This window comes from Haplochromis burtoni, unplaced genomic scaffold (genome assembly GCF_018398535.1).
Source record: "Haplochromis burtoni strain Fernald_Lab_line unplaced genomic scaffold, NCSU_Asbu1 Contig_105, whole genome shotgun sequence".
Lineage (NCBI taxonomy): Eukaryota > Metazoa > Chordata > Actinopteri > Cichliformes > Cichlidae > Haplochromis > Haplochromis burtoni.
The window spans coordinates 415,347-435,278 of record NW_024582466.1 but is presented as its reverse complement, the minus strand read 5'-3'; the positions used below and the strand labels follow the sequence as shown (position 1 = coordinate 435,278).

General features: G+C 37.5%; 1 protein-coding gene across 1 annotated transcript in view; it reads left to right on the top strand.

Annotated features, from left to right (window-relative positions):
- Positions 1-19,932, top strand: part of LOC102306191 (polypeptide N-acetylgalactosaminyltransferase 10) — a 96,129-nt gene that overhangs the window by 30,299 nt on the left and 45,898 nt on the right. Inside the window, exons 2-4 of the mRNA XM_005927871.3 lie at positions 2,656-2,758; positions 7,293-7,431; positions 12,121-12,287. Coding sequence (XP_005927933.1) covers positions 2,656-2,758; positions 7,293-7,431; positions 12,121-12,287 — 409 coding nt within the window. The remainder of the gene's footprint in view (positions 1-2,655; positions 2,759-7,292; positions 7,432-12,120; positions 12,288-19,932) is intronic.

Genomic DNA, 19,932 nt, shown 5'->3' with positions numbered 1-19,932 from the left:
TCCTGTTATTGATGTTTGGGTGGTTGACCGGGACGGATTTTCTCCAGTCACTTTCTCGTCAGGGGATGACGTGCTGTCCGTTGTTTTTTCCCTGCCAATTTTAGCAGCCAGCTTCTGTATAACGTGGTATTAGGCTCCGCCCTTGTCATTTGTTGAGCAGGAAGAGTGAGTGCTTGTTTTCATGCAGATTACGTCCCGGACCAAAATGCGATACAATCGTCGTCGTCTTTTTTTCTTTTTTTTTTTTTTAAATCGTTGTCATTTAGAAATGAGATCACACATAAGTATGAATCGAGATCGCGATTTTCTAACAATTAATCGTGCAGCCCTAATCACAAGTATTAAATTTAAGAGAGAATACAGTTTACTGGGAATGCTTCAAATATTTACTGTCTCAAATAATGCTTGAAGGACAGCTGCAGTGTTTAACAGTAGCTCCAGTAGTTTTCTTTGGTTTGGCAGGTTTCTCTTTAGCTTGTGTTTAGCTTTTTCTGTATTATTGTTGGTTGGCCGAATTCTGGCTTTAGCAGCACGTTTCACTTTGCCTGCAATTTGCAGTTCTATTTGCATTCACACTCAGCTATACATTCACTGAATGCTTAATTAGGCATTGCAGATGGGTTGGTCACATCTCATAATGTGCAGTCTGATATAACATTGCTACAAACCACACCCTCAATAAAAAAGACTAAGGAAACAGGTATTATAAAAAAATGAATACCTCTCTAACAGTGTCACTAAAAACCATAGTTTATTATCATTGTAAAAGCACATGAAATGACTGAGCTGTTGCATTAAATTGAAGCTTTACAGTCATTTAATTTTAGAACTGAAGAGTTCAGCTGTCAAGTCTGTACACAAATAAAGGAATTGGTAATCTTGTGGTCGATATTTAGTCTCGTTGGTCTAATGTATGAGACCCCTTCTTGTGTATTTCACAGAATGTCATATGTTAACAGTATTTTCACTCCCACTCATAATTCCTTTAATTTCTTGAGAAAAAGTTGAGATTAGTCTCTCGTCGTTAGTGTGTAAACTTTGATAAAATGACGTGTTGGAAGAGACAGACGCCTCTCACTAATGCCATAACCTTATGCGTCCAGCTCAGCCGCCAACGGACACCTTGTGGGTGAATGACTCATGCGACCGGCTTTGAGAAAACAGCCCTAATTGATGCCCGAGGAAAGAGAACAGTTGAAAACAGTTAACTTGAAAACCTTCCCTGAGGTTTTTCCACCTGTCATCACCACAAGTTGGAGAACTTCAGTGACAATAAATGATAAATAAGCTTTTATGTAGTGCTTTTCCAGTCTAATCGACTACTCAATGTGCATGACACTACAAGCCATATTTAGATGGAAATTCATACACTCAATTCATACAATATTGCATTAAGGGCAGTCTTTGGCTTTCAGTACCTTGCCCAAGGACACTTTGATACGTTGGCTGTAGAAGCCAGGACTCAAACCACTGGCCTTTTAATTAGTAGAGGACCCGATTTTTCCCTGTCTCACAGCCGGCCAAGTTCAACTCCTAATCAGGTTCCCAGCGCCAAGAGCATGAATCATAATGATTTTGGTAACTAATTTTTTTCCCCTAACAATCTGACTCTGGCATTAAGGATGATCAAACATGTATTTGGGGTCAGAGAGTCATATTTAGTCATGACCTTTGTAATCATCTGGGCTTTTGTCTAAATTGGTCCATCCACTGTGATTATATACTTTGTTTAAAAATGATGTTGTAAAATTGCATACTATATTACATTTTTGGGATAAATTATTAAAGTATACTTACTGAAATACAGAGGATATTGGCTGACTGTGTTAACACTGAGCAGAAGAGCAAAGGGGAAATAAACAAACAGCTGTACATTCATCATCGTTGTTTGTCTGACTCTGCTGTGGTATCAGCTAACAGTCTGGTTAATAATACTCCATGCAGTCAGACTTATCATTTGTATTAACAACAATTCACTAATTGCATCCTCCCACGGAGCTAATTGATTAACCATTGTGCTGTGATCCTGTAATATCTCGAGACACTGAGAAGTCATTTCTAACGCAGGAAGAATTTTGTAAATGGCTGTTTTTTGCATTTTAATTCTGTGTAGAAAATAATGGCTTATGGTGATAAGAGTGTGCGTGCGTGTGTGTGTGATGACAGGAAAACTGAATGTCATTTTCTGTGTTATACAAATAAAAAGCACATCCCCTCTCCCTCCCCTTTTTATAAAGCCCCAGCTGTCAGCAGCACGCTTTAAGAAGGAAAGACAACAAGAAGGCTGGCGAGATATAAAAAGCGTGAATTAACCATATATTGTATTTAAGCAGTTTTTGATACCAATATTACTGTTTAACATCCAATACAGTGAACATCCTTTGCGCTCTTCCTCTAATATCAGTTGCACTGCGTCTATATTTAAGAAAGCACTCGGTTTTCTATGGAAACATATCAACATAATGACAACAATAATATGCTTCAGCAAGCTTTCTTGAATGACGTTCATTTGGAATACTTGTGTAGTGATTTTGAGGAAAGATCCATCATTGGAGCCATTTGTAAGTGATAAAAACTTGACATCCACATGGTAAGTTTAGCTGAAAAGTTGTGACGCAAGTCTTAAAGGCTTTTATGTTTTCTGTTCCACTGCAGTGGTTGAACCAGCTGCGTAAGGTCACTCAGGTGGGACTTGACGGTGTGCGGCGGATCGACTGGCACGACTACGAGGCAATAAGGAGAGATGCTGCACGCATGGGTAGGTACAAACTTTTTGCTGATGCTGCTGTTTTTCAGAACATCTGCTCTGTTTTAGCAAAAGGCCACACACACATACACTAAAACTCTAAAGTTGTGCTGCTTTTCTCTTAATTCCCTCGAAGTGGATTTCTCACTCATTCTCAGAACCAGTGCGAATCAATGCTCTAAGTGCTGTTCTGAGTTCATTATTAAACACAGTTAATCTTGTACAACAAGACCTCGAGTGGGAAACATAGATTATCATCCCTTTTGAAATCTTTTTATAGAATTACATTGTAGTTATTATGGAAGAAAATCAGTTGTTTGAGCCTTGTTTGAACTACCACATTAAAGCATATAGAGAAATTAGAAATATGCAAAGTGAGTTCAGCTTTTTCAGGTACCCTTGTTTAAAGATTTAATGAGTCATTAATTTTCTCAATAGACAGTGATGCTCTTCAACAGCTTGGAGAAAACAGCATTGATAATAAAGACAAATGTAAACATCCTAACATCTCAGATGCATCTGGTTAACCTTCAAACATCTAGTCTACAAGCTTAAAACTCATACATGCCATTGTTGATAAGGTTCTAACACTGAGGAAAATTTCTATACATTCTGAAGCTTTAATGAATAGAAAATCCTTGCACTTTCATATTTTTAAGGAAAGAGAATGACATAAAGGTGCAATCTGATGTATAATATGGGCATGAAAAGAAAACGTGGGAGCTAGATCAGTTAAGTTCGTCCCTCAGAAAAGCACAGCATCCCTATTATCAAGTGTGTGTGATTTATTCGAGCTGGTTGGCCTACAGACATGTGGTGCTTCATATTGATCAAGAAAAGATGAATTATATCTGTTTTTTTTTTTCTTCAGTTTATGCAAAGTCGGGTATGAAATTGCAGGCTAAGAAAGGTTTGCAGATATCCTTCTTCCCATCAGGGCTTTTCAGTCCCTCCTGGAGAATGCTTGAGATGCTCTCAGGCTAGATGAGATAAATAATCCCCTCGGTGAGTTCTGGGTCTACCTTAGATTTTCTCTCAGCTAGGTATCCCCAGAAAACCTTCACAGGAAGGTGCTCAGGAGGCACCGTGATTAGATTAGATCTCAGTTGGTTCAGGCTGAACCAACTTTACTCTCTCTTGGTGTCTGAACTCTTCACACTATTTCTAAGGCTTAGCCCAGATGTCTTAGAGAGGAAATTTGAGATCCTGGATATCATTGTTTTGGCCACTAACCATAGCTCATGACTACATATAGTTTAAATGTAGATTTACAAAACAAAAGCTTTGCTTTTCAGCTCAACTCTCCTATAATCTTAATGACCACTACAGCGCCTGTGTCATTGCTGACACTACATCTCATGCTCCACCTTCCCATAACTCTTGAACATGACCAAAAGATCGTAAAGTCCTTGGATCTACTGTACCCTAAGAAGAGATCCAACAGATGATTTTCAAACCTTTCATGTGCCTTGTTCTGCAAGCAACATCAGTGAACCCCATGAATGTCCTCTTCTTATATGTGCACAATTTAGGAGGGCACATTGAAGCTTCTTATACAATGGAAACCCTTCAGAGTGTTTGCAATCAATGCTTGACATTATTGCATTCAAGTCACTCATTCACGCTCTTTTTTTCAGCTCGTATGTAAATTCTCAATAAATAAAGACCAATATTAAAACAGAATAATACACTTCCAATTTTCTTCCATCTATTTCTTCTTTTTGCTTCTTCTCCTTAGCGCAGACCCATGATCAGCTGAGTGACTGTATTTGCTAACATAATGAAAATAATGAAAACGATAAATCTGATGCCAGAAAAACCACACAAAACAACCCCCCAAAAAATATTAAAAAATAATTTGTCTCTGTGTGGTTTGTATTTGCCTGAGGAAGGCTAGAAATCCCAATTTCAAAGATCTTTCTAATAACCGGGAAAAGTACAGAACTAGATAGAAGAGAGTTTATCGCTGAAATGAGCCATTAAAGTGAGGAGTTATTTTCCACAGTTGTTACCTTCAGGAATATAGACAGATCATTTCTGCCTAATGGAACAAGGCAGTTCAGTTTAATTTGTTGCTCTTCTCTGACTATAGAGCGTCTGTGCGCCTGTGTGTATATTTTTGTGGAGAGCATTGATAAGTGGCTAATGAAACAAGCAGCACAGTGTAATTTGATGCACTTTTGATATGAGCTTAAGCTTCACAATGTTTGTGCATTGATAAAGATTACAGAATATGATTAGGCACACAAGTATGTGTTCATGTCAAACATCTGAACTACGTGCTGAATATATGTATTATATAGTTACTGTACAAACACTTGATGTGTCATACTCTAAACAATTAACTGATTAGCCGATATTGACAGCTTGTTCCACCTTGTTAACACAACAGCCATGAACTAAATATATTCAAATTGAAGACTATTACGTGGGAACACAGAAGGCGAAAATATGCATTTTTCTCATACTTTGGAAATTCTTTAAATTATAAACAATGAAATATGAGGAGAGTGTCCACGTCTGGAAATGATTCAGCAAGTTAGAGTTGCATTTTTCTTTGCAGACTCAAGTTATGCTGACTAAATGTCGGCTACGTGCTTCTTCACTCACTTCACTCAAGGTGCTAACATCATCAGTACGAATAATTAGCCACTCATTAATTAGGTGCAACAGAACAAATGGCATCCCCATTTCTACCATTTAATTGAATTTAAATGAATTGAAATTGAATTGAAGCAATCCAAACTCCTTGCTCTCCAAACAACTTTAGCTAAAACTATTTTTCAAACTTGATGAGGAGTAGATGGAAAGCCTAATGCAATATGACTGTAGATACTGTTGGATCTCAGTGGATTTCTGCTGAATATGATGCTTTCTGAGGCTGAATCTGTATTTTTTTTTTTTCCTGTTTGACTTTTGTGCCGATGTTCTCTTTCTTCTTTTGTTTACTTTGCAAACGTTATGCCTTGGGCATATAATATGGTGAATATGATATAGTAAACCTTATCACTGCTGTACAGCTGACATTCAGAAAATACTGTACATTTCTTTATGTTTGGATGGCAGATAATTTCTACAGTTTTATTTAGGTAGTTCTGCCACTTTAGTCCCCAAAATGCAAGAAAGTCTTTTCTGCAGAGAGATACAAATAGACACTGCAGAATATTTCTCATGTGTGTTTTTGGTTTGTTTTTTTTTGTTTTTTTAATTATGCAGGATTGCTGAGCCTGGTTTGAGTATATTTCATGCTAAGACGAATGCAATGATTATGCTTACCATTTATTTATATTTTGATGACTGTAATTCTGAATTCACTTGTACCAAATCATTTTTTAAATGTAGCTGCTAGGTTCTTTGTGTGGGCTTAAGCTTTAGCACATCTTGCTGTCTTCCCATCAATATTAAAAATTTAGTTAAAGTTTTAATACTTTGCAAAGTGTTAAACACTTTAATATCAGACATGAAGGTAAAATCAATCTACTTTCTTTAATACACAAATATATACTTGTTTGTCCTAGTTGTCCAACAACCTAAACGATAACACTGACATAGACAGACATTATTGTTACAAGCTGGAAAATCAAGTGTTGAAAAAAAAATTACAAGTGTGTGTGTGTGTATATATACATATATGTTTGTTATTCAAATGATTTGAATAACCAAGAAACAGGGGAAAAAAAACTCCTTTAAAGCCAAAGAAACATAACACAGTTCTGGTTATCTATTAAGAATATCTTTCACAGTTGCGTACCTCATATATATACTAATAAATAGCCCTTATAGATCTCAATCCTATAGTGTTGTATATTCTTCAAATATAAACCATGACAACTTAAATTTTGGAAGTACTTAAATGACCACTTGAGGCTAGCTGCAAAAGTAAGTCCAGTCTTAGAGAACCACATATTAAAATGCTGAACTTGAAAGCAGAAATAAACATGTTTACAGCCTAGTTAGATCTTATAAAAGGTGATTTTGATTGTTAGAAAAAATCTCCCCTTTTTATGTCAACTGTGCATGATATTTTAACCTCCTAGGACCTGGCGTCCACATATGTAGACATCGCATTTTGGGTTATTTAGACCAAAATACTCAATTTTGCTCTACAAGGGCCTGATATCCACTTACGAGGACATTATACTGCTACTGTTCTATCGAAATTTTAAACGAATATCCTCATATGCAGCTCTCATTTTTCTTAGAAACAAAAAATAGGTAAAAAAAAAATCTGGTAATGCTTTGGGACCTGATGAATGTAAAAACAATCAGCCCAAATATCAAAGAGAAATTATAAGTGCGTGCCGTGGAAGAGTTCGGGTCTTAGGAGGTTAAAAAAAAACAACTTATCCTTTAAAATGAAAAGTTATGACTTGGACATGGACACTTTGAGTGACAGGTATGTGCTGAATTGGTTGCTAACTGTTTGAGAGGTTTCATGTTTGAGGTACCGAGTTGGACTTCTCTTCTGTGTTTGTGGTGTTTTCATTTTTAATGTGTTATTTTTTCTTCTCTTTATTTGTTGACCTATACATGTGTGTTTTGATAGGTAATGGTGAGCAGGGGAAGCCGTTCCCTCTGACAGAAAATGACAGAGTCGACCAAGCCTACAGGGAAAACGGCTTCAACATTTATGTCAGCGACCGAATCTCTCTCAACCGCTCTCTCCCTGACATCCGCCATGAAAAGTGAGTTGCGTGTCTGTGTGTGTCTGTGTGCACTTCAGGTAAATGGATGCACTCCAAAGCCAGAAATCTGGAATCTTCTGAGTTTTTATTGAATACTTTGGATTTCTGATGTAGTCATCCTCTCCATTCAAACGTTGTTTTTCCATGAATGTCCATTTCTTTTAGACTGGGTTCTGAAAATAAGCAAAAGCAAGCAATATTTTATTTTAGAATTGAAGGCTAAATTGTTCAGAGTTAAATCAGCATGTGTGCCCTCATTACTTACCTTGTGGGCCTCTTGTATCAAATCTACAATGAAACTTTGGAAAATGAAGAACAATTTTGAACATAATGTGTTTTTTCCTCGATTTTTATAATGCCTTCAAGTCCAAGAGGAGCCTGAAAATGATTATGTGTTACTGACATGCATGTCTACGATTAGATATGACAGATGCCACTGCATGGATTATTTGAACTGGTGTCTCGCCAGAAGTGTTTATAAGAAGCCAACATTTTGACCTATTTAATAAAGCCCAAAGAATCAATTCATCTTCTCAGGAACAGCAGGTCACAGGGAGCATGTTTGGTTTAGTGTTTGTCAGGGATTACTTCTGGGGCTTTGGTACACCAGTGGAATTAAAAAAAGAGAGAGAAAGAAACAAGAACCTGTCCAGACTCCTGTGAACTGTGTGCTTCCTTCAAGCATAGACTGGCATTGTGAAAGACCTTTAATCACAGCTTTGCTTTTACCTGACGAGAACTTTCCACTGACTCTTGACCCTTCCTCCTCCTTCATGTGGAAAGCAGCTTTGAAAGGAAGCTTTCAAAGCTGCTTTCCACAAGGACTGTTTCTTTCTTTTAGTGTTTGTAGAAGCCGTTCTTTCCTTGACCTGCCACATCTCTTGTGATGACCTGTGTTTTCCTGCTTATACTAAATGTGAATCTATCATCACAAAACATCCCCGCATAGTAAGCTAATTTCTTATGCAAGTATGCACTTTATTTCCAAATCCAACTGGTGTGGATCTACACTCAAAGAAAGAACGAGTAAAGGTACACCTTACACAGGTACTTATTCTGTATTCTGAGCGACCACATTTAGTCTGATACTATTCACACTTACTTTCATACCTATGAACACTCTCTTCCGATTTGAAATCACTATGTTTGGAGTGTGTTTAGATTTAGGAAGGTCATAAAAACTTCAGGTGTTTACATGACAGCTGCTGAAATGGTTTCGTGGGGGTGTAATTGAATTATTAGCATGGTAATATCTTAAATGAAGGAGTGTCGTTGATGACTGGTGTTGCTCCAACTGGCTGCCATCATTCATCACTCCTGTGTGACCAGTCAGACAGACACACCTGTACCCAACCCCCCCACCTGGTCTGCCCTATAGGCACTGTCTGCCTCTTAGTGATTGGCATGTTGTCACTGCCCCAGAGTCACCCAGTCCCAGACCTGAGACTGACACGTTCGATTTCTGCACACTGAAAAGATTTAATTGAAGCACACACTTGGTCCTTCCCCTTGTGGAATTGGACAAGGTTTGTTAAGATTCGTCGGCCAGCTGCCTGTCGATCAGTCAGCCTGCCTGTCTCCCAGTGTTCTTATTTGAATGAATAACACGCAGGCTGATGTTCAACACAGACATTGATCGACTGACACAGTTCACTACACACTTACACTTTCTCTCTGTCAGAGCAGGAATATAACTGTCCTCTTATGATTAACACCTCTGCAGGGGTCCTGCCTCTTGCTGCGATGCTAATGCACAAGATGGTAGCTGCAGCCCATCGTCAGAGCACATGTTTCCAGCTGATAACTGCTCTAAGTTCAACTGTCCCTGATACAGGAGGAACGTGTCGGTGACATTCTTGACACGAGTAATTAAGTATGTATTTAGCAGCATATCTGAAGGTCTTTGCTTTAGAAAATGTCACAAAGCTGTCATCCTAGCCCCAGTTTATTCTCTTTGATCACATGACTACCTTGGAACACATGACAACCATGTAAACATACATGATGAGAACAAATTTGTAACCTTTTTTATGCAACTCTCAATTAAAGATTAGATCATTTGCTTTAACCAAAAAGCTTCAAAAACAATCGATCTAAAATGATGGTTGCACTTTTAAAACATCATGAAAATAAATGTGAAAAAAATGAATATAACACTACAATCTATCTGATGTAAAGTCCACAATACCTCCTGAAGACCAACGGCAGACCAAATTTTCTATGTTTGTAAATCTGAGCTGATGAAAGAAGCTCTTATTGGATGGATGAAGTTTAACAGTAGAGACATGAAATTTACTTTGAAGTTTCTCTGTCAAAAAAAAGAAGAAGAACACAAAATAAACATGTGAATATAGTCAGATACGCTCAGCCAGTCACTTTTGTGAGGCTCCGGCTTCATCACAATCTATTAGATGTAACTAACTTAAAGCGTTCCTGTCACAGTGCCTAACTATTGTACTTGCACAGTCACTGCTTGGTATGTTAAAGGAAAGGTTTCTAGTTCTTAATGCTTCTGTTTCACTGACTAAACAAGGCTGGTAAAATTACTGACAGGCAGTGGAACACAGCCTTGTTTTTCCCTATTCATACTGTGTGTTCCACATGATATGACTTTAGGTCTTTTGTTTCCCTTTTCTTTCAAAGACTAAAACCTGTTAAACTCAGCAGTTAAAGTATTCCAAAAGAAAAACTCAAAATTAAGATTAGTTTTGTAACAATATAGACTGATGTCTCATTTTTCTGTTAAATGTAAAAGAATTTAGACACTTTTATTTCACTTCAATGTTTGATTAAATAGTGCTGAAAGTTCTACAGTGTTTTTGATAAGGCCAAAGCCTATTAACATCCCCTTAGTGATCATGACCATGACCATAAAAACTAATTTGTCTTTGAAAGCATGATAAGGACTTGTTTAATAGTTCTCACTGAATTGACTAATACTTTGAACAATGAGAAAGCATAAGGAACTCAGTGAAGATCTAAGAAGGCGAATTGTGAATTTACATGAGGTTGGAAGCTCTTTTCAAGACATTTTTAAACAACTGCTGATTCCAAGCTCATCAGTTCAAACAACTGATGAGTACAGGTTACAGGTTATGTGGATGTGTCACTATGTCTGGGAAGACTTCCAGAACTCAGCAAATTGTCACCCTCAGATAAAAGAAAATTAGGATGTTCAGGAGCAACCCAGGAACCACCAAAGCTCAAGCCTATGCTAAGCTAGAAGCTGCTGAAACACTAGGGTCACTATCCACAGTGAAGCAAGTTTTAGACCACCATGGACTGAGAGAGTGCAGACCAAGAAAGAAGCCCCTGCTTCAGAATGTTCAATTTTAGTTTTATTTGTACTTCACCAAATCACAACCTCAGTCGCCTCAAGGTGCTTTATATTATAAGGTAGACCCTACAATAATACATACACAGAAAAACCCAACAATCATATGACCACCTACGAGCAAGCACTTTGGCGCCAGTGAGAAGGAAAAACTCCCTTTTAACAGGAAAGGCGAGAGACAGAAGACGTACAGTAAAATCAACACCTTCAAGCTTGACTGAAATGTCCAGCTTCCCACATTAACAAGCCAAATGCCTTCTGAAGAAAAGTTTCACAGTCACGAGACATGCCATAAGATGAGATAAAAAATTAAGTTATTTAGCCCCAGTGAGAAGATATGTTTGGGGGAGTAAATGTGAGTCTTTCAATCCTAAGAGCACTGTAACCGCTGTCAGGCGTGGTGGTTATAGCATGATGCTAAGGGGCTCATTTTAGTTGCCAGTAGTGCTGGTACATTGCATAAATGGAATAATAAATGACTACCTTCAAATTCTTGCAGGCTAGCATTACACTTCTAGAATGCTCTTCTCAAAGCTCCAACCTCAAATTTAAATAATCTACCAATTCTGAAAAAAAGAGTGGCCAAATATTCAGACAGAATTATGCCAGCTTGTTGATGGCTAGCAAAAATGTCTGGTTTTGGACAAAACTTGCCTCCTTACTAAGGGACATTCAACCATAAAAGAGGTCTCGGATGTTGTTCCTGGGATCTGCTGGAGCCACTCGTCTAGCTTTGCGGTCACTCCATAGAGTGCTTTGATACCACTGGGACCACTGTTACCTTCGCCCTCCACATCTTCTCGAGCTCTTCTCGGAGCCCTTGGTACTTTTCCAGCTTTTCGTGTTCCTTCTTCCTGATGTTGCTGTTTTTCGGTATTGCTACGTCTATCACTGTGGTTGTCTTCGTCTGCTTGTCCACCACTACTATGTCCGGAGTGTATTGGAAAGCAGTCCTTGAAATTGTTTTCTGCTGTTCTTTGTTTTCTTCTTACTCTAAGAGGTGAACAAATGCAATTGTCTCTGTAATAGCAGATGATAGAAAGGGAATTGAGTTGAGCTTTCAGAGAAAATTGCACCTGTATTTCAGTGAAATGAGTAGAGCTGCCATCTGCTCACCATGCCCATACACATTCATTTGAGTGCTGATATATATACATGTTCTTTGTGACCTGAGATGTACTGAAGAGACAAGTGTGCAAGAAAAAGAAAAAAACAAAGACAGAAGGATTCCAGGCAGTATGCAGGATATGAATAAGATGCTCTTGTCCTTTCTTGAATACGCTGTGTTTATATATGTATTTGCAAGTGTGCTACATCTATTTCTATTTTGTCTGTGTACGTGTGTGTGTGTCTAGCTGCAGACAGAAGCTGTATGCAGAAAAGCTTCCCAACACCAGTATCATCATCCCTTTCCACAATGAGGGCTGGTCATCTCTGCTAAGGACTGTTCACAGTGTGCTCAACCGCTCTCCCCCGCAGCTCATCACAGAGGTCATACTGGTGGATGACTTCAGTGACAAAGGTAGTGAGAGCTTCTCTAAACTCTGAAAGGTTACAAAGAACACTAAGCTGTAAAAGCCCGATATATATATATATATATATATATATATATATAAGCCCGTGCTGTGGGAAAGGATTTGCCCTCTTTCTGACTTTGTTTCTTACATATTTCTCACACGTGCAGTAAATGCAGTATTTTAATGAAGGCTTCATTTTCTTTTAGAGAAAAAAAGCTCTAGAAACATGCCTGGTGCCACATGGAAGAAATAATAGAAAACCTGGAAATATTTCTAGAACTGAAGAGAAAAATCTGTCTATGAAAAGATGTCTGTAAAAGTTGCTAATCTGGTAAAAAGCCTACCCTCAATCTTACTTGTCTGCATGGGAATGAAACATGGAACTTGGGAGTTTACATACAATCTTTCACCTTTTTAACACATGAATGGGAGTATCGAGTCGAGATGTTGTCCCCAGTTCCTTTTTCTAGACTATATGTAACAGATACTTTCTTATAACTTTTCTGTATTTTTGGTCAGAGTGTGCACACCAACTAGCCTTCTTTGAAAGGCCAGATGATAAAGATGATAAAGCAGATGATAAAGATGCTGGTTAGATGAGATGGTTAGAGATCACGATATCCCTCAAACTTTGCAACTGTCTGAAATGTTATGTTTTCACATATTTCTCAGATAATATCCTGAAGATTTTAAGGCTGCAAAGCAGCTTCCTTGAGCAAGACACTCCATCTTAAAGATCAACCAAACAGTGTTTTGGTATTTGTTCTACTGTCATAACTCTACCTCAGTTATGCATTGATGTAGTTCCCAGCAAATACCGAATAGTTCCTGTTCCTAATGAAAATCGGTTCACCCGTACAACATAAGGTTAACACATGATTGTGATTACATTCTTATAGAATGTCTTCATTTAAACTTATAATTGGCATAGGATTAGCAGTATACATTTGGCTTTGAATGTTTCTTCAACAGCTATGTTGTTCTGCTTATCATCGCATAGATTAAGGTGTCTGTGTGTGTGTCTGTGTACGCATTTCTGTGTGTTTCCTCTCACTCTTTCATCAGGCCTTTTAAAGTGTTTAACTCCTTGTTAATTAGCGCTCTTTGTCACGGTCCTTCGTCGAAGGATGTGTTTACCTCTCGTCTCCACGGTAATGAGATGTTCTGCTGCCTCAGACTCATTTAAAGGTTACCACCCATCAGAGCTCCGAGACTAAACCCTCTTCCTGCTGCTGCCAAGTGGAGTGGAAACAATAACGATTTCAATGTTCACGTTCCTGGACGCTTAAGTCATTTCAATCAAAAGTGTTATTGTGCTCAAATATTTGTATAGGTAAATTAAATGTTGAGTGGATTTCAAGCCTTCGAGTTTTCCAAAAGATGACACATAATTAGAACCATTCAAAATCATCAGTAGTCCTAATTTCAGTTTGGCAGGAACATGTTTTTTTCAAACAAAATTAAGATGTCCTCATAAATAATGCGACACACATATTTGTGATTGCGCTGTTTCCTTGTAACCTAAGAAGCCAGAGCAGCTGAACATCCAAAAAGCAAACAGAAACTGGAATCACTCCATTTTCAGGGTCAAGCTACCCACAAGACGCTCCACGAGGTCCTCTGTCAAGGCCCTGTGGTTTTATTATTTATTTATTTATTTTTGGTGTAGTCTGGCTAATCAATGTTACAGATGCGCAGCTGTACAAACTCCATTGTGTATAAAGCTATTGATGGATCAGTATCCATTTGTTTTGATACATGTTGAAGTTGTGTTCCAAAACATATGGCTAAACAATAAAAACCATACTGGTGTTTTGTTGTGATACAGCTATTCAGAAAAAAAGATATGATAAGATTTTTTTTTTGAATTAGTGAAGCAGTACATTAAGACTGTCTCTTAGAAGCCCTTGTAAATTGTTTTTTAATTTAAAATTGACTTATAACAATCCAGTGAAGTAAACTTTGAAGTAAAACATGTAATAGATACATACAAAACATAGTATAGCTAAGACCTTAAATGCGTCCTATATCATTCCCCTCACACAACCTGACAGGTGGGAAGCAAAAAAATTTAGTTTTGTGAAGGGAAAAAAATGGGATGGGTGTGAGCGCTCATGTCATCAGGATTGATGGGAAAACATTACACAGCCACGGGGAAGGGGTTTAACCTCTGCAGACCGTTTGCTCTGACGTTCCTTCTAACCACTACTGTCATTTGATAAGAAATTAGTTTGGCAGCAATTAAGGCTTAAGAGGCATGAGGCCAAAGTAACTTCAGTTGCTTCAGGTTTCTGGTTGAGTAGTGTTACAATGTCAAAGAGAGTAATCCTGGACTGATTCTGTGCACACACAAAACAGTGTCAAGCTTTAAACCCTCGTATAAAAAAAATAAAATAAAAAAAAATATGGAGAGGAGGAAGAGGAAAAGTCATTTAGTCTGAAGTAAGTGTGGTTCAGACTTATAAGGTAGTTATTAATTTCTGGTTCACACATTAATTTTATGAAGCTCAAAAATAACTCAAACTAAAAATGGAAGATGAATCAATGATACCCATGTCAGGTGTTTTGTAATCGCATGTGTATGGATGAATGTCAATTGATTATTGTTAAAGTGAGTATAAAGTAAGTTTGAGGATTTGTGTGGTAAACATGGCACTTAAAAATAAGAGAAAGTGTTCCTAAAGAAGGCACAAACAAAATAAATGAATAAAAAATGAAAAGTGTGAGCCAAATCACAGTCCGTGGTGTGTGATACCTGTTCACATCAAACTCCCCACGCAAGGTTTGCTCATTTTAACCCTCAACAAAAATTAAACTGTATTTGTCCCCGCAAAAAATTAAAATCAATGTGTGCAGTTATTGTAATACTGATTACATTGGTTTAATTGTGAGATCCAGATCTTAGACATGTGTACTGTACTAATAAGATAGATTTAGATGGAAAGCACCTGGAGGCAACTATAAAGCAAACCCTCTGTGGCTTTATCTTTATATTCTAGATTCAGTATCTGTCACTTTTTATATTCTTTTTTTATTCATCAACTTAAGTGTGGTAAAATTAAAAAAGCAATTATTTAACAAGGTTAAAATGATGTTCAAATCCTTCCCATCACGTTTGGGTCATAGGCTACAACAACACACACATACATAATTTATGATTTTGTTGAGTGGGAGGAAAGGATGTGGAAGTTATTCTCCGATCACCAATTTTCATCTGAATGAAGGAATAAAACAGTTCAGCTCTGTCCACTTGTTGGTTAACAATGATAATTTTAGTAATAATACACATTTAAAAATAATCATAACAATTCTCTAAAAACTGAAACTATCTTTGGTAGCAGTTTGCAAAAATTAGGTTGAGCTACTTTAAGGGTTTTTAGTCGGTTTATTGAGGTCATATATAGCACAAGTATGACTTTAAGACACGTAGAAAGGCAAAGTTAACTCATCCTTTTTTCTTTCCCAGCTTTATGAGGGCTTCCTGTTTTGAAAATTGATAGGAAATACAAGGGGATCTAATTCTCATTCACCAAATAGTAGCCAATCAGTCTGCATAAAGGTATAAAATACACACTCACAAACAGATGGTATGAAACCCTCCAGGTGAGTTCTGTTGATGCCGAGTTACCTCTCTATGCTTAATGGCAGCTACAGAGCCTGCAGTCATACTAATGTGGTTACTTCAGTCTGTACCAGCATTTCTTGTAACAGTTATCCTGAGGCAAATTAAAACATGAGGAGGCAGTTATTTTTAACACTTTGAAGTTTGCCTGCAAGGTGTGTAAGATTACACATGTTGTAATTATAGAAATGACCCCCAGTTTATATTAATGCAATCATTAAAGGATCTCCCTCAGCCTTATTTTCCACATGAGATTATCGCTCTCTTATCAGTCTGCTGCAGATGTTTGTAGTTGTTTACAGTCTTCCAAGTCACTTTTGCGTTTACCAGTTTTCAAATATGAGTGGTAAGCTCATATTTTATATATGTATATAATTTGAAGAAACTAGAAGTAAAAGGTAAAAGAATTTGTGGTCATATAATTGAAATCCAGCAAAGAACAAGTAGTTCCCAGTAGTCCAGTTCCTTGGAATTGTGAGCCTGCTTGCCTTTCAATCCCACTTATTGGTTCTTGCACTTGGGCTACAATCAGCTGATTTCAGTTTGCATATCAGAGGAGGAAAATCCAGTTGTTAAATGAAGACGTAAAAGCCCTGCTTGTGGGGCCAAACTACCCTGCATTCATTAGGGATTAAGGATGTTGTCTTTTTAACGTGTTTTAATGCTTGTATCTTGTTCTATTTAATCTGAACAAGCCCCTAAAAGTAATCAGTGATCACTGTTGGCCTCTCTGGGTTTTTATTATCATCACTATCCATTTGAAGTATGTTTTAAAGCCCAGTTTTTAGTTACTTCTACAAAGTAACTACAGCCCATCTGCTCATGGTTTGCCAGACATTAAATATTTGAACTGGTCAGAAAGGAATCATTCTGAGGCTAGCAATGATTTGAATGGATACATGAAGCTGAGGATCAGGAGTTTTTCATAGCATGTAATTCAAACCATGCAGCAGTATATTAATGTATTGTGGATGGACTATTTCAGTTCTCCTGACTGAAATTTGGTGTTTTCAGCATCTTTTTCCTGCCATGCGAACCATGCAATTGCATTTAATCATAGCTCAAAAAAGTTACCATTCATCCTCTAGCTTCACTATGCTAATGTGTTTATTAAATTATCCTAACTCGCCACCACTTTACACACCCTTGTTATTAGCTAGCCTAACTTCAGTAACCCTACAAACATCACGGTTGCTTTGTTTTCTGTCTTCATTTATGTCCAAAGTGATAGCAGAGCTGTACGTTTTAGTTTTCACAAATCCCTCAGTCAGAAGTTGTATATCATCTTTAGATGGAAACTAATAAGCTAAATCGTTAAACTTCATAAATTTTCATGGATGCCTGGATGTTAAAACTTTATTGTTACACTTGGTAGAGCAACCGCAGTGATCAATATATTAAAGAGGGTTTCAGAGGGTTTTTTTCTCTCTCTCTCAGTGATGGCGTAGTGTTTGAGTTTGGGAATTGAAGAGGAGTTCGGACCCAGAAGTGATGTTAGACTTGCCGGACAGAGTGGAGATCAACATTACTTTTATTTTAATTGCACAAAAAGAAGAGAATGCAAACAGTTGCACAACAGTTAGAGTTACACAACTTCAGTTCCCTGTAAGCACCATCACAAACATGCTAAGGTAGCTAGAAAGCATGCTAAGCTAGCCAAGAACCCAGAGTGACAAAGCTGAGTGAATGCTGAGAGAAGCCCAACAGCCAGACACTGAACTTCAACAAGTAACAAACTGATGAGCAGTGAGGCTGCAGGCTCCATTTCTACCTGTTCATAGTAGAATCATTGTGGTGATCGCTTTGAAGTCTCTTTGTGGTGGTTTTCATCTTTGCTTTGTGCTGTCGGTTTTGTGTAATACAGAAACTGAGAAAAATCATATATGTGTCCTCATTAGAATAAGGACTTTTACTTGTGTATAGGAACATAGCCTTTAGGTTTATATTGTTAAATGGTAATTATAAGGCAGTTTGTTGAGGTCATTTTACAGAGTAAGTAATTTAGTGAATAGTATAATGAATTAGCTTATCCTGAGAGTAATTAAATACCCAAATGTATTACTTTTAAAACAAGTGTTCTGTGTAATATATGTAATAATTACTTTTTTGAGTAATGATATTGGGATAACATTTTGCTATGAGGCACTACAATATATGACAGAGCCTCATCATTCACTAGTTTCATTTTTAATTCTGCCTTTTATAGTAGATAGAACAAATATAATCTCATTCCAGGCTCAGTATTCTCATTCCAGCATTGTCAGGAAAACTGATAAATTGCAATGGTCCACCCTAATCTAATCACTAAACAGCATATGACATCAAAATAGCTTATGGACTATTAACACTGTTACAATCAGTTTGTGAAATTTTTCCATTTAGAGTTATAAAAGATAAAAGAAGACCTCCAAGCAACTCTCACGAGTTGTGCACTAACGCCAGCATTAGCTGCCATCTGTTTCATGGCACAATAACTTCTTTTTGTCAGGTGGCATTTATGTTGGAGAGGTATCATAGCAACAAGAGCTCCAGTGGTATGGTTAGAAATTGGGTGTGAGGGTGAAGGAAAGCACCATTTCACTTTTTTGAAACTGCCAAAACTTAACTGCCTTCCAAGGAAAAGGTAAATTTCCATGAAATAACCCCCTGCTATCAAATAGCAGTGAAAACATCAAGAGGCAGCACCTTCATTTTCTTTTTATTCCCTTAATTTCCGCCCTGAAGCAGATTTTGTGCTAAAGCATATGTTACCTTCCTTGTATATGGCCTTACCCATTGTGAGGGAGCCAACCTCCAGTCTCTCCTCTCTTGAATTTCTTATTTTTAATTTATTTTAATTTTTTATTTTATTTTTTTTATATCTATTTTTTACATTTCTTCAGATTTCAGTGAGGACAGGGCAAAAATGACCCCCCCCGCAAATCAACCTCTGCCTCTTTCAACCTCGCATTGTTAACAGTCCAGTATAAGTCCAGCAGTCAGATTTATAGACAACAGCTCAACCATTACGCTGACCTACTGCCGGTGAATGTGTTTTGTGATCAGAGCTGACAAGATCACTTTTTTATCTCCTTATTTTCACTCTTGCCTTCACCTTATTTCTTTGTCTTTCTACGTTGTACAGTATGAAGATTTAAAGAAATATGAAAGTTTACTGATATGATTTTACTGTGGATTATTCTGGTGGGAAGTTAAATCCCAAGTTATCGTTGTAATTGTATAAAATGTGACTAAAATAAAAAAAAAATGCAGTAATTTGCAGAGCATATAAATATTCATCTAAAAGATGAATCTTTGACAGGTAGATTTTCTCTGATGAAAAGATGTGCGGAAGTTCACCAATCTGCATGTGCACCCAAACAATGTTAAAGGATATCTGAATAATGTCCTTCAATGTAAAATTGTGAAGACTTATGCAAAAGAGTCTGAGAATCTGGAGAAATATCTGCACACAAGGGTCAAGGCCAGAAATCAAAATTGGATGCCCAGGATCGTCAGGCCCTCAGTCGGCACTGATTTTTTTTGGGGGTATTTTTGTTTTGCTTTAGTATAAGCTTTGCTTATTTCATCAGGACAATGCTAATCCACAAAAAATACTAGACTACAACAGAGCACAAAAACTCACCTAGAATAGGTCCACACGTGGCTCATGTCTGGGATTAAGTAACTACACCTAAGTAACCAAAGGGTGGTGGCTAAGGCTAAAAGCTAATCAACATAAAAAGTCCATATAGTTACATTATCATTAGAAGTACTGAGTCAGATGGATTCTGACATGATTATTTCAACATTGGAAATCGATTCAATTCTCCAACTGTAACAAAGTTCAACAGTTTCACCTCTGCTGTGTAAAGATGGTTTCACTCAGTAAAAGGTTGAATTATGTCGCTTGCAGCTTAGCATTTGCGGTTGAGCATGAGCGATGAATGCTGCTGGTGGAGCCCAAGTCATTTCATGGATTTATGGCCAGACATGGCAGGGAAAGTAGCTGTAACTTGTCTCTCTCCCTCTCTCTCTCACTCACTCAC